The sequence below is a fragment of the Anguilla anguilla genome, chromosome 14 (assembly GCF_013347855.1).
Source record: "Anguilla anguilla isolate fAngAng1 chromosome 14, fAngAng1.pri, whole genome shotgun sequence".
In the NCBI taxonomy this organism is placed as follows: Eukaryota; Metazoa; Chordata; class Actinopteri; order Anguilliformes; family Anguillidae; genus Anguilla; species Anguilla anguilla.
In genome coordinates, this window is record NC_049214.1 from 19,061,898 (window position 1) to 19,075,839 (window position 13,942).

General features: G+C 41.2%; 1 protein-coding gene and 1 long non-coding RNA gene across 3 annotated transcripts in view; both read left to right on the forward strand.

The window, feature by feature from the left end:
• The window catches only part of LOC118212148 (E3 ubiquitin-protein ligase UHRF2-like), a 52,867-nt gene that overhangs the window by 29,769 nt on the left and 9,156 nt on the right, over window positions 1-13,942 (forward strand). For both annotated transcript variants that reach the window (XM_035389782.1, XM_035389783.1), the window contains exons 4-6: window positions 5,832-6,050; window positions 12,301-12,410; window positions 13,524-13,710. In XM_035389782.1, coding sequence (XP_035245673.1) covers window positions 5,832-6,050; window positions 12,301-12,410; window positions 13,524-13,710 — 516 coding nt within the window. The remainder of the gene's footprint in view (window positions 1-5,831; window positions 6,051-12,300; window positions 12,411-13,523; window positions 13,711-13,942) is intronic.
• Window positions 6,058-9,770, forward strand: LOC118212149. The gene is made up of 2 exons (XR_004762173.1): window positions 6,058-7,996; window positions 9,402-9,770. It is a non-coding gene; the product is annotated as an uncharacterized LOC118212149 (long non-coding RNA).

Consider the following 13,942-nt stretch of genomic DNA (forward strand, 5'->3'; position numbering starts at 1 on the left):
CCTCACCCCTAGAATTCATGTGGACGTAATGAGCTAATGTGTAAATTTAAACAGTTTTCCAAATGAGCAATTCCAGAACTGAGCATTCTACAAGCATACAGAGTCTGTTTACTGATGACTATGCTGATATCTCAGGTTTAATTGTGCTGGGGGAAAAAACCAAATGACATAAACTATGACTTAGAAAGGAGCTTCAGGAGATTTCAGCTGTTGACTCCCAACACTGGGCGTAAAATGAACCAAGATGGCGAAGGCTCATCCCTTCCAGTTAATCCTGTCCAGTCTCTTTTCCTAATCACACGTTAATGTTACATTAACTTCGCTAAGGTTTCCTGCCCTTGTCGGGTGTAGTTTGTGTACTTGCACTCAGCTGCTGAAACAGTGAGGTAACGGAGTTGACTCAGAGATGATAAAGCACAAAGATACAGGATTTCTGCTGGAGTGGTTCCCATTTTTAATCGAAAGGTGACTGGCAGGTGTAGTTCTGTCCAGTTCATTTTTCTTTCAGTGCTCGCTTGATGTGGTATTTTATAGGTCTTACATGTTTGTGTGTGGATATGTGTCTCATTGATCTAAGTGGAGGGAGTAAACGGGCAAACTAAGTCAACACCATTTGTAAAGGAACTTAGGCCTGGTTCAAGAAAAGCGGGAGAATGAGGTGTTATCCATTGTTGTGATTATGCAGTGGAGAAACAAGCTTAATGCAGTTGCTTATATGGTGAACTATCAGCACATCTTTATGCTAAGCGTAGCTGTCAACATGGCTGTCCTGTTGCTAGTGACACTGAATTTCAAAATCTTTAGGTGCCCTGTTCTTAGCGCAGTGTGTATATTCCAAGTAGGCTAATACTTGATTTAGGTGAATGATGAATTTTTTTTTCTTTAATATGATTAAATGTATTTAACCTTGTGTCAGACATCAGTGTTCAGAGCAGCAGTTGCATATCGATTTTGGTGAGTTTTCATTATCTATACTGGAGATCTATATTGGCAGCTTAAGATCTGTAACCCATTTGTGCAGTTGCTTTTTTTTTTTACATGGACAATTAAGTTGAAATCCCTCAGTTTCTGGATCCACAAGCAATGCTCCATCGAAGATTTGAACGCGCAACCCTTTGGTCTGCAGGGAGAGGTTGAAGCGACCGTTTGAAACCGCAGATTCTGTCTACACTCTTTTTGCCTGCAGCTAGGGGAGGAATTTGGAGTCTCTTTTTCTGGCAAATTCATTCAGAGCGAGCCGTTTCCATGGTTACCGAGTTCTTGGGAGCGTTACTTTCTCAGCCATCATGAATGCTTAAAATCTGAGCAGTGGGTGATGCGTTAGGCACGTTGAACTGGCCAAACTTTGTTAACCAGTAACCAGTAATAGCCTGTTTTGAATGATTCAAAAATTAAAAATGACTAATACTAGTTATTTTTTCCTATTTTTGGAACAGCTAGCTCTGCGCTCCCTGATTCTAAATATTTGAAGGACTGCAGTTGTATTGTTTTGTATTTTGATCATGAAATTTGGCTCCCAGACCCTGCCTTGTTGTATAATTTTGAGGAGAACAGTGTTCGAAATGCAAACCACCTGTTTCTGATGAATATTTTGGACAGAATGTTAAAACTGCCTTAAACCAAATTCTACGTGGCTGCCTCTGTGATCACCTCTCTGGTTTATAGGGGTATGTTCTGCAACAGCTAGCACCACAGTGCTGCCATATGGTCCAATTTAAATTCACTATGTAATCAAGTAATACATTAAACAAACCAGACATAAATATGTACAACAACAAAAAAATCTGATGATACGCATCACTGTTTCTCAAAAAAACAGAAGAGGGAATTATACACCAAGTGGTTATTGAAGCGCATTGTAGGTTTATAAATAAGGTTTATTTAATAATCGTAGGTGGCGAGTCTGCATCAGAGATCAGTTCGCAGTTCGCCTGCGTTCCCGTTCCTTCATGCTTTTTTCTTTCCGTCGCCACTGCGGTATGAAATGGCGCCGTCCAGTTACCCGGAGAGCACAATGGGCTTTATTTACGCAGTAGCTCGGCTGGGAGGGATGTGCTGCGCAGTGCTAATGTTTGCTATATTTGTGTTTTTTATTATCAAAATCAACCAGACACAGCAGATATAAACCACGGTTGGCTCAAAACGGGAGAGGCTGCTAAGCCCTGCAAAGCTTCTAAATCATGGTTATAGCAGGAGCTGTTTTCACCGAGGTGGGAATTGCCGCTCGGTTTATTATGATTGAATAACCACGTTCATGCCGAACTGGGTATATTGCTTATCTATGAACACACATTGGAAGCATGCCTCGGTTCGACTATTGCAACTCTAATTCTGAGTTTGGTTGTGATGAGCCGAATTTAGAAAGCTGAAAGAGGAGTTGGGGGCAGTTGTCAAACCGGACATCGTCTGTAATGAGATTGCTTTATGTACAGGGAAACGGGGTGAAGGAAGAACGGCAGTCGGTTCAAATGGACGCGTGGTTGAAAACGTTTTTGAAAACGAAGCATTTGGAGCATCTGTAAGCTCTCAAAATGTCTTAAGCGTGTGGTAAGCAGACGTCAGTGTTTTTTTTTTCTCTTCTTCTTTTTTTCTTCTCCTTCACATTATTAAAATAAAATGGAGGACGATCCCGTAGCTTTGAAAGCTTACAAAGCCCTCGGTTGCAAATGAGCAGGAGGTTAACGAGACGCGGTGGTCTGGCTCTGTGCGGCCGTGATTGCGCTCAGGCTGCCGTTCAGCCGCAGTCCTCCAGCAGCCTGTGAGCGGCCTCGCGCTCCTGCGTCTCTCCCCCTCGTACCGGGGCTCTTCCTAATTCGCCATTTCGATCACGTACTGCGGCATAGCGAAGGCGTAGGAGAAAAAAAAAAAAAGCTGGAGGACGTCTCGCGAATCCTCGTATCTGCAGAGACGGCCAGATCTTTTCCTTCCTGTTATTCGTTTCACCCTCCTATGAATATGAAACGGCAGACGCCCCGCCCGTTTCTGCCTGTTCTCTGTCTAGCCTCCGGTCTGTCCCGTCGGACCACCGCCCACCTCCCCTCTCCGCCGCTCATGTGACCTCTGTCCAGTCGGGAGGTTCCCATAGTCCCCCTGTCCGTCATCGATTTTCCGCGTGGTCCCTTCCCGGACCTGGCATTTATACGGAAGATGTCTGCGCTACCCCACCAGAGCCCCCTTAATCCTCTCTTTTTTTAAAAAAAGGCCTGCATGCTCCCCCTTATTCTCAACGCACACAGGCTTCCCACATTTGAGTTTGAACGTTGCAGGGCTGTTCCTCTGCCGCGGCGATGTGTGTGTAGGGTGCACACACAGGGCCTTGTTTTGAGCCCCGCTGGTCTCTCCTCCCCTCGCTGCAGAGGAAGTGAGAGCGCCAGCAGGGAAGGTTCACAGAGAGTACGTCTGTGCAGGACTGGGTATTGATATTCAGAGCATGCGGAATGGAAAAAATTAGAAGGGATGACAAAATAAAATTTTCACCAAAGGGTTGAAGGGACTGAGGCAGAAAGGTTTTTTGTGTCATCTTGTACATTTTACAGCTCTCAAATTCCTTTCTGTTATGGCATTGCAAATCCCTCTATCTTTCAAAGCGATAAGGCTTTGAAACTGTGGCAGTATCACAGTGTCCAAGATCATATTTGCAAATGATAAATAATTAATTGGCATATCCCTGTTAATGATACATATTTGTTCTGGGTTATTATATTTTATAAGGTATGGAGTGCTAAGCTCTTCACAAATATCTGACTGTAAATGCTGGAACATTGTTTGCACTATCATGTCTGGCTGCCATGTTGTGCAGCTAAATAAAAAAAATAAATGTGTTGAACTGAGGATATGCAGTAAATCAGTAAAATCAGTTACTCTATCAGTAAAACCTTGTGTAATGGATATATTCAGATACATTGTCAACGTGAAATTAAAATACAGCATTTACTTAAAATTTTCAAAGTATGCTGGAGAGAGCACATGATTTATGTTTGGTTCATAGATGAATCTTCAAGCAAAAACCTTTAGAAACTGTAGAATTGAAAAAAGGTGTGGTTGACTGCCCATTAATTTGGTGCAGAACTGGAGTTTCGCTACAGTATGTTTGCCACAGAGTGGGTGGTGATGACAACATTTCCAGCAGCTTTTGCCTTCAGCCATAAAGTTGAGATATTTCTGTCAGTGTCCATTATCCATAAACTGACATGCAGTGCTTACTGTTCACCTATTGTACAAAAGAAATTCCCAGAGAGGTCTGTTTTCCCCATAGACTGAACAGTTTTCAACTTACTGAAGTGGAAAAAGACTGAAATTCAGGGATGCTCACCGAGAGAAAGGCTGTGAGTGGCTCGCAGTATTTAAAGGCCTCATTGTGCGTGGCAGTGGAGCTGAGCCTGGTTCACGGGCTCTCCGCTTGACTGTAGACCCACACAGGTGCTGGCCGCACCTTGGCTGGATAGCCCCTGTCCCCTAAGGACTAGCACATAGGCTAGTTTACGCACACGTTGCCTGCAGGCACATGGTAACTCCAGTCCACAACACGGGGGCTCGTGTGGGCTCAGCATATCCACAGAAGTGAGCAGTCAGTGTTTTTGCAAAACTTTACGCAAACATGATGTGAAGTATGTGGCAGCAGTTTTAAAAGCTTACAGTTTGTCCTTCGGGAAACCTCTTGCATGAGGAACGTACTCTGGCAGAAGGTATTTGTGGCTATGGCCAGTCAGAGATGAGAGAAAAATTGGAGTAGCCACAGCAGTTTTGTTTTATATTGGGCGGTTCCTGTTTGATATTTTAACAATGTGTGAAAACCTACAGTTTTTACGTAGTGCATTAAGCGCTTTACAACTCTGAAAATGTAAAGGAGGTTGCTGATGCTGAAACATGAATACGTTTTGCTATGTAAGATGGAGCAAAATCAGATGGTTACCCTTTCCCTGCACACTTATCTGTTTTTCTTTCAGTCAGTTGTTTTCCATACAATGCAATTATCAAGAAATTGGAAATTTACTCTGGCTTTTGGCAATGGAGGTGATATTTGTGAATAATCATTATTCCACTCATTAGTGAAGTCTTTTTGTGTTGCATGCAAGAATATTTGTATTCCTTAACAATGCAATGGCTGTGCATTATTAGGCTTAATTTTATTGACTAGATCTGTCTAAGGCTGTCTAAAGACAGCCATGTCTAAGGTAAAGATTTGTTCTAACAGCTGTATTTAAATATACTCCAAATAGGATGATTAATAAATCATGGTGCTACAGAAGTACTTTGAGATGGAGACATACCTACGTGTCTGTGTCCTTCAGTCGGTCCTGGGCCATAACAGGCCTGCTGTTGACTTATATTAGACTCAGAGCGGAGAGTGATTCAGGGTGACAAGGCTGTTTTTTCTTTGCCCTTGAAACATTCTCCAGTTTACCCTAACATTGTTTGTATATTTGGACCCTTTCTTTGGCCATTGTAGAAAGCACACATTCATGGGTTCTGAAATGATATTGCATCTTTGTGCACATCTCTTTCCTCACACATACTTTCCAATGGGGACAGCTCAGCTGAAAACAAGGGCAGTTCTTTGCTCTTAAAGTAACAAAACCATCATATAACAGTGATGGAAGAGGGACGATGATTTTGAAAAGACAGTTACAGGAATTTATATGTTTGGTTCTATGAATTCTGAGGAATATGTTTAATTTACAGCCGATTTTATAGCGAAAAAGCTTCTGTGTAGTTTATGAAGCCATATGTTTTTTTTTCTGTCGTATTATGAAAATGAATTTCTTTTCAGAGGTTTTTTTGGTCCTCTTTTGGGATCCGGGCAAACAGATCGTCTCCTTTCTTCCCCTCAGCTACCCGGAGAACGGAGTGGTGGAGATGTGCGCAGATGACGTCAGGCCTCGTGCACGCTCTGTGCTGAAGTGGGAGCAGCTGGAAGTGGGCCAGGTCGTCATGGTGAACTACAACATCGAGATCCCTGAGGAGAGGGGCTTCTGGTTCGATGCGGAGATCACTGCCCTCAACGAGGTCTCCAGGACCAACAAGGAGGTTCGGGTGAAGATCCTGCTGGGGTAAGAGTAGTGTAGTCCCTCTGGGTGAGTGTGTACAGTACGCTCAGTACGTGCCCTTTTCCCCCTTTTTAGGCGCCACAATTATGTAATGGACAGGAAGTGCCACATGTTAAACACAGCTGGAACGTGAGTCCTTCCTCTCCGGGAAGGCAGCCAGCCCAGTAGGCAGGCTCCCATGTAATCTATACTCCTTGGCAAAAAATGAATGGGGGTCAATGGGCATGTGAATGCCAAATTAATGTAAATAATATAAAATCTACAGTAGCTATCTCACCAAATCGGTCGAGCCACTACACCTTCCTGCCAAGTTGCATGTATTGTCTTTCATCCAAAATCATTTAATAAATGTGCAAAAAATCCTCTAAGTGTATGTTTTAAACTTATTTCTTTAAAACCAGTGCTGAACTTGAATTGGAACTGGGTATTATGGTCAGATGTGGGTTTGTTGTGGGAAGAACTCTTATTTTGAAAAGGATGTAATACCTACATTGAAATATGGTGGTGGCTCTTATAGTCGAGGTTATGGGGTTATCCTGAGGCTCTTGTGAAGGTCAATGGAATCATGAGATTCCAGCAGGTAAGTAAAACTTGGTTTACCCCCCCCTCCCCTTTTATTTCTCTTATGACCTGTCTTGTAGTGGCCATTCTTGAATTGTATCTTATTTAGCTAGGTGGCTAATGCTACAACTTTGCTAATTCAGAAGCCATGAGAATACAGTCTTTCACATTGGTGTATTTAGAGCTTGAAATCTCTGGGGCAGTGTGGATGACCAAAGCAAGTAGCCTATCTAACTGAGGAAGTTCATAGTGAGTATTTGGGGAATTCTGTCTTTGCGGAAATTGCCTAAACTGTAGAGGTTTCTACAATTATTTAATAAACTGTAAATATTCAAAATCACTATCATCTGCATAACTAATCCACCAAAATTTATGTAAACATTAAATTTTAATTTGTCGACCTATGGAAACCTGAAGAGCATCTGTCAATAGTTGAATCTCCTCTACCGCTGGTAAACTTGCACAGATATGAGAGAGACTTGAATTAGACGAGAAGGATCTTAGGTGGGCAACTCTTATTATTGTGGGAGATGGCAAGAAGAGCCTTATTTGATGTGTTTTAAAAGGCTAGATGCAGGTGGAGACAGGAAGCAGGACTCATGTCATTGAGTGATATGTATAACTATTCAGAACTGGGCATTGAAAATGGGAATTAGCCTTTGGGGGCACAATGTTTTTCATATGGAATTGTACATTTTATACATGGGTCAAGCTTTCCACTGAAAGAATATCAGAGATGAGGACCATTGTCCTCATAAAAAAATGAAAAGAAGGTAAGCTTTCTCTTGTTTTCTCTTGTTTTTAAGATGCTGAAAAAAGTAGGGTGAACTGCTCACTCCCGAAATACTGTGTGATTGTTCATCATGTCAAGTTAGGTTGTCAAAGGTGAACACCAGAAAGAACTGTTAAGTTGTCTAATACCCTGGGTTGTCTGCGTAACTTCTGATTCTGTAAATGGGTACATTTAGCATTTCTTTTTTGCATCAATTATGACTGATTCTCGCACACAAGGTCTAAGAACCCACATATTCCTAACAAGGGGTTATGCTACGATTCAGAAAATTGCATTGTTATAGAGGATAAATAGAAGAGGTTAGCAAGGACTAAAATATGGAAAGATTGCAACATACAACATAATTTTATTGTATCCAGTGGAGGAAGTGATGGTCTGGTGATCTGGTCCTTCTTTAGCTTCCAAAGTCTCAGGATTGAATGGCTGTTGGTTCCAGGCTCCAAGTAGGGCCACAAGCATCCCAAGCATGAGCCAGGCAGTCCAGGCCTACTGGTGGGGAGAGGAGGCCAGCACAACACCCACGGCCCTGATTCAGTTCAGGGGCCTCCTACTGATATTTACAGGAAATATCTTATGGAGGGAGGTTAACTGAAAGGTAACTGATTGTATTACGGAGAGCTCTACTGTAACCACATGGTGGTGGATAGTAGCTTTTTTACGTGTAATTTTTAAATTTATTTTCATTTTTTGTACACTTTATCCATCATCCATATACCGGGATAAGAGCATCAAATATAAACAAATATTGACTAACATTATGGGTCTTACTTTGCATCATTTAATGTTCCTGCAACTGAGAATTGGTTAAATGTTTACATTTCAAACAACCCACAACTGCCAGCATCATTGTCTGCTTAGTAGTCGTAGCTGTATGAAATTGAATATCTTTGAGTAAACTGGGGGCAGTGCAAGTTAGCTCTTGTTTCAGTGTGCAGCCTGGTCTTTATTGCCTGCTTGGCTCTTGCATCTGAGGAATCGCGTGTGCAGTGAAGTTGCACCTTCATTTCCTCTCCCAGCACGGGACTGGTTATTTGATGCTTGGGCCTCAGCACAACAGACTTTATTTCCCAAGAAAAGCTTGCATGAAAGTGAGTCTATCACATTTAACTTGGTATCATGGCTAGCTCATACTGAGAACAATACAACTGAGAGGAATTATAGGATGGCAATAGTAGGACAGTTAGTTAGCTTGCAAAGTTAACCATCCTACTAGCTTCTAGTCATAACCAATTAGCAAACTACCTAACAAATGTTAAATTGGCTAGAACAGCATTGTAGTACAAATATTCACGAAATTTGCACTTGTAGGTGACACCAAATTAGAATTTGTCATAATTTAAAATGCAGTTTACTCCGTACATGTCATAGTTTCAGTACCACCTGAGAGTTACTGACTGACTGGTCGGTCTGTCAAGTGCCCAATGCAAACTTGGAAATAGCATAAACAATTACATTTTATCAATATCCTTTATTGGTTCATTTATAGCTATATAATGAGATCTGTGTATTTAAAAAATAAGGCGACTATTTGAAAACAAGACTACGATAATATAACTAATGACGGCAATCATTAAATTATTCAAAAACATGCATTTGTAGTGCATGTGTATTGCAGAGGTTCTACAGTGCTTCACCCTGCCCTTCTTGAGTTAGCACCGAATTTGTGGAAATTTAGGATGGGTCAAGCAATATCTCTGAAACTCCCTTTAGCCTAGCAGAGGGTTAAGTATATCCTTTACCTTATTGATTATGACAGTCCTTTCCCTGTAGATATTCTAGGATGACTAAATAAGGGAGACGGCATTGGGAACCCAACAAATTATATAAAATAGAAATTACCTCGCTGTTAATTTTAATCTGAGTTCATGAAACCACCCTTTGGGATTTGACTGTACGGAGTAGAGCTTGCCTCTGATAGAACTAATGCAATTGTTTTTATGAGTCTCATATAAAGTAGTCAGCCCAATTCTTATTAGAATTTTTGTTGTTTGTGTATGAAGAATCCAGACGCACCAGACCAGTCACGGTACTACTCGCCTGCCCAGAGGGGAACCCCTGAGGGGGGTCTGGCTGTACCTCGATGATGCCCAGGTGCTTCATGAAGACAACAGAATTGATGCATTACATTTCCTGGATATTTTTTTATTTTTTTTTTATTTTTTTGAATTCGATATCCAAAAGGGCTCATCTTTTCGGGGAAATTTGTTTTCAGTGAATTTACCACCATTGTTAAAAGGGAGTACTACTGGATTTGTCACTGGTGCACATTTTGACAGCTGATATTCCTTGTTACTTTTCTAAATCTGCATTCCATCAAGGCTCCCACAGATCAGCATGTGTTACTGAGATTTGGGCTCTGTTTTGTGAATAAAAAAGCAGCTTGCTAATGTAATCCAAGCTTTCACATGGGCAGATTGATATGTTTTAGCATTGCAAAGAGATGCAAAGATGCTTGCATCTAGGTTGGTATTTTCAACCTTGTCTTTAAAACCAAATGGCTGGGAAGGTGGGTGGGTCACGTTTTGCAGTATGGTTTGGTGCAAAGCATAGTGTGGTGATATTTTAACAGATTTAAGGGGTCTGAAGATTCTGCGATCAGGACAGATGTTCTGTGTAAGCATATGGTAACCTGAGAGTAAATAATTATCTTCAAAAATCCATTGCTTTTAGCACTGTCCATAAATAAAGAAGTAACCGCACATGTGCACACATTTGATTTAAAATCGCAAAGATAATAAGTCCCGGAGAGCATGACCACCAATGTAGATGCACCATTTGTATTAAACGGGAGTACAGATTTTACCAACCCTATCCTCAGAAATGATTTGTAAAAGTTTTAGGAATGCTATCTTATAAACCAGGACATCCTCCGGGTGTTTGCATTGTTGTCTGCAGATGGTCAGAATACCATTGCATCAGTCAATTATCACATTTAAATTAATTGAAATTTAATCCAAAGTGATTTGTAATATTAAAAAATTATGTACAACTTAATTTACTGGTTAGGTACCCAATTGTTAGATGTAAATTTTCCACTCAGCCTTTTATTTAAGTAGATAAAATAAAAATTAGATTCAAGGATGTAATCTGAAAATCTGACAGTATGTTGTCAATAAAATATTGTATCTGTAAAGTAATGCCATTCATACTGTGTGATAATACTTCCTAAAACATTAATACCATGTGTTTATTACATTATTTAATAAAATATTTTTTGTCGCAAATACTGTATTAATGTTTCACAACAGCGGTTGGTCAGTCTGTATTGGGATTTGAACAGTTTATTAAATGCTCATAGTTGAGTAGACTTGATTTAATACTTGAGATTAACATTGTCTAATGCCCAGGCAGGGGGTGGGAGTGGGCAGGGGCACTGTGTGGTGTAAGGGGGTGTTGGGGTTGGGGGTTTAGAATTGGGGGTTTATGAAAATTCCAAGGGCCCTGACTGATGGGCCCTCAAAAAATATTAGATGAAAAAAATCTTACATTGGGGCCCAATGTGAGATCTTTTCATGGGGACCAGAATCCCTGGTGGTGCCCCTGTGCAGGAGTGTCAAACTCCAGACCTGGAGGGCTGCATTGTCTGCTGTTTTTGGGTGTTTTCAGCATGATTGATTAATTTAGGTCATTGATTGGCTAAAGAGTCCACACATCATATTTTCAGCACATTAATTGGCTGCTGATTGAAAGGAAACCACAATTGCCTGTGGACACTACAGCCCTCCAGGACAGGAGTTTGGCACCCCTGGTCTAACAAGTAGGACACAAAGGTCATAAGATTTTTTGGAGATTCTTTAATTAACCTAATAAACTTAACTAAATTTATCTGCATGAAGTCACCGTTTTGAACACATCTTGAATGGGCAAATTCAAAGACTGCACGTTATACTGCACAAATATGGCTGTTTCTTGGGTCTGTTTGTCTGCTATTCAGAGGCTGGTGTAGTCAGGAATGCTGACATTTCTCTGAAGAACTGGCTCCACTGAAAAGATTTTTAAATGGCTCTCTCGCAGTATTTCAGGTTGAGCAAATGAGCATCTCCCTGTGATATGTGGACACTGCTTTAAGGAGTGAATAAAAATGGATTTCACTGCTGGGTGCTTACATTTAAAGGTGTCTGGCAAGTGCTCTGCTTACAATTTAATAAAACTACAAATTCAACACTAAATTATTTAGTGTTAATCAACAATGATAGATTACATTTTTCTCTGGAGAACACTTGATCCCTGTTGAACTCGTGTAACTATTACAAATAAAAGAATTAACACTGACATTTTAGTGCACTGTCTAATTTTTCAGCTGCATAAGTAAGGTTAAGGGTTATTTGTTGCCTTATGCTGAAAATGTTTTAATGTTTTGTCTGTACTCTCATTTAGTTAATTCAATACTTAAAACCCAGATTTTATGTAGCCAAGTAAAATAATTTATTCATATGACCAGAGGTGGGTTTAGCACTCAAACTGATGTGTGAAAAATGTGAAGAAAGCACCAAGTAAGTTTCTGTTTGCCTGTGAAAATGAAGCCTAGGAACAGTGTTTATTAATTCTTAAGCTCATACAAAATTTCTTGGTCCTTATCAGTGGATTTGTGGTAAGGACCTGTATTGTATTTTCATTTCCACATTTCAACACCCATGGTATCTGAAAATATCTTTCTCATTCTTCTTCATGTATAAATACATACATTCTACGAATAATAAATGTGGCAAAAGTCGAAAATTGGTAAGACGAGATATGTTTTAGCGTCACTCATTTTACTGGGTTTTTAAGTGCCTGTGGCAGCATGCTTTTATGAAACAGCGAGAAATGATTTACCAGCCCTCCGATAAGCCTCTGATTGTGACGTACCCAGAATATTTCTTTGACATGCTTTGTGTCTTTATCTGTGTTTTTTTTCAGAGGCCCAGGTGACGTGATTGAAGACTGCAAGCTCCTCTTTCTGGATGAGATCTACCGAATTGAGAAGATCGGAGCACGTCCTCTGTCTGCAGCAGACGGGCAGTTCAAACGTAGGCCCAACGCTCTCGTTCAGTAAGGCGTTTCATGTGGGAGAAGCCTTTCAGGCTGGGATCCCTGGAACAAGATCTGGATGTACATGTTTGTTTTGGAATGCTATCTCATTACTGTAGACTTATTTATTTAGTTATTTATTTATTGACTAATTAGTGGCTTAGACAAGCTCTAGATTACTCAGCAAGGACACCTTGAATACAGGGTAGCCCTCACAGGTTTGACATTTCTTGAAAAAGATGACTGATAGTCTGTTTTAAAGTAAACGCCTATCCGTGAAAAACTGATCATTTGTTGCTTGTTTCTCATTGATATATGCATGTAATGATAATGTAGGTGAACTTGGCTAAATGGCTTTTTGATGATTAAAAGCACTTAGTACTTCATGTGCCAAGGGCAGGTCATTCCCTGATAAACATCTCCCCATGTTTCTTGTTTCTGTTGTCTAGCGCAAGCTTTGTAATGTGGCTGAAGGTCCAGTGTGGAAATGTGTGTCTCTAGTTCCATCTGACCAAGAAGACCACGGAAAGCCCAGAAATCTTGTTAGACTTGTCGTAGTTTAAACAGTTGAAAAGCCACTGTCAGGAATTTCAAAGGAGCGCCACAAGACATTATCATAGCGGTAAATGTTAGATGCGGACTTGAACTGTCTTGAGTTCACCTGTGAAAGGACAGCATCTTGTACAGAAGTGCCCCAGGCAGTCCCAGGCAGTGTACTGGGGTGTGTTTTCTGCTTTGTCCAGAGAGAAGACTGGCCCCTGCTGGCAGACTACTTCTAGGTTCAGCAGCAACTCTGCTCTCCTGGGGGGTCTGCCGTCTATGTTTTAACCACGTTTGGCCCCCACTTAGCCTCAGCCTTCAGGCAGGAGAAAGTTAGAGAGTGCTGGGGGCACATATACTGTGTGTATACTGTGTGTTTAAAGAAAATACTGCATAATAAGAGTGAAACATGATTTGCGACATGCTTGACTCTTGCACCCTGCAAAAAAACTAAAATATAAAAACTTTGGCCATAAACCACGTGAAGTGAACTATGAATGTCCATGAGGGGGCGATCTCACGCGGGTGGTATCTGTGTCGTATTTGGTCATTACCTGTGTGTGTTGCTCTAGGGAAGAGCGGTCCGGAGTGTAAGCACTGCAAGGCGGACCCAGACTCTGAGTGCCGCTTCTGCTCCTGCTGTGTGTGTGGGGGCAAGCAGGATGCTCACATGCAGCTGCTGTGTGATGAGTGCAATATGGCCTTCCACATCTACTGCCTGAACCCTCCACTCTCCACCATCCCTGATGATGAGGACTGGTAAACCTGCCAGCAATTCCACTTTCTCACCTCCAGGGGGCGTTGGGAGCAACAGGACACAGCTGAGGGGGAATTCAGTGTTGTATTCGTTGCTTTAATGCTACTTCATCATAAGACACTCCAGGTGTCAGAGTTGAGCAGAAAGCTTGGGTTGTATTCTGTCTTACGGGTATGGCAATATTCCTTAACTTAAGAGTGTAAAGCAAGCTCGACCTTCTAACTTTCAACATTT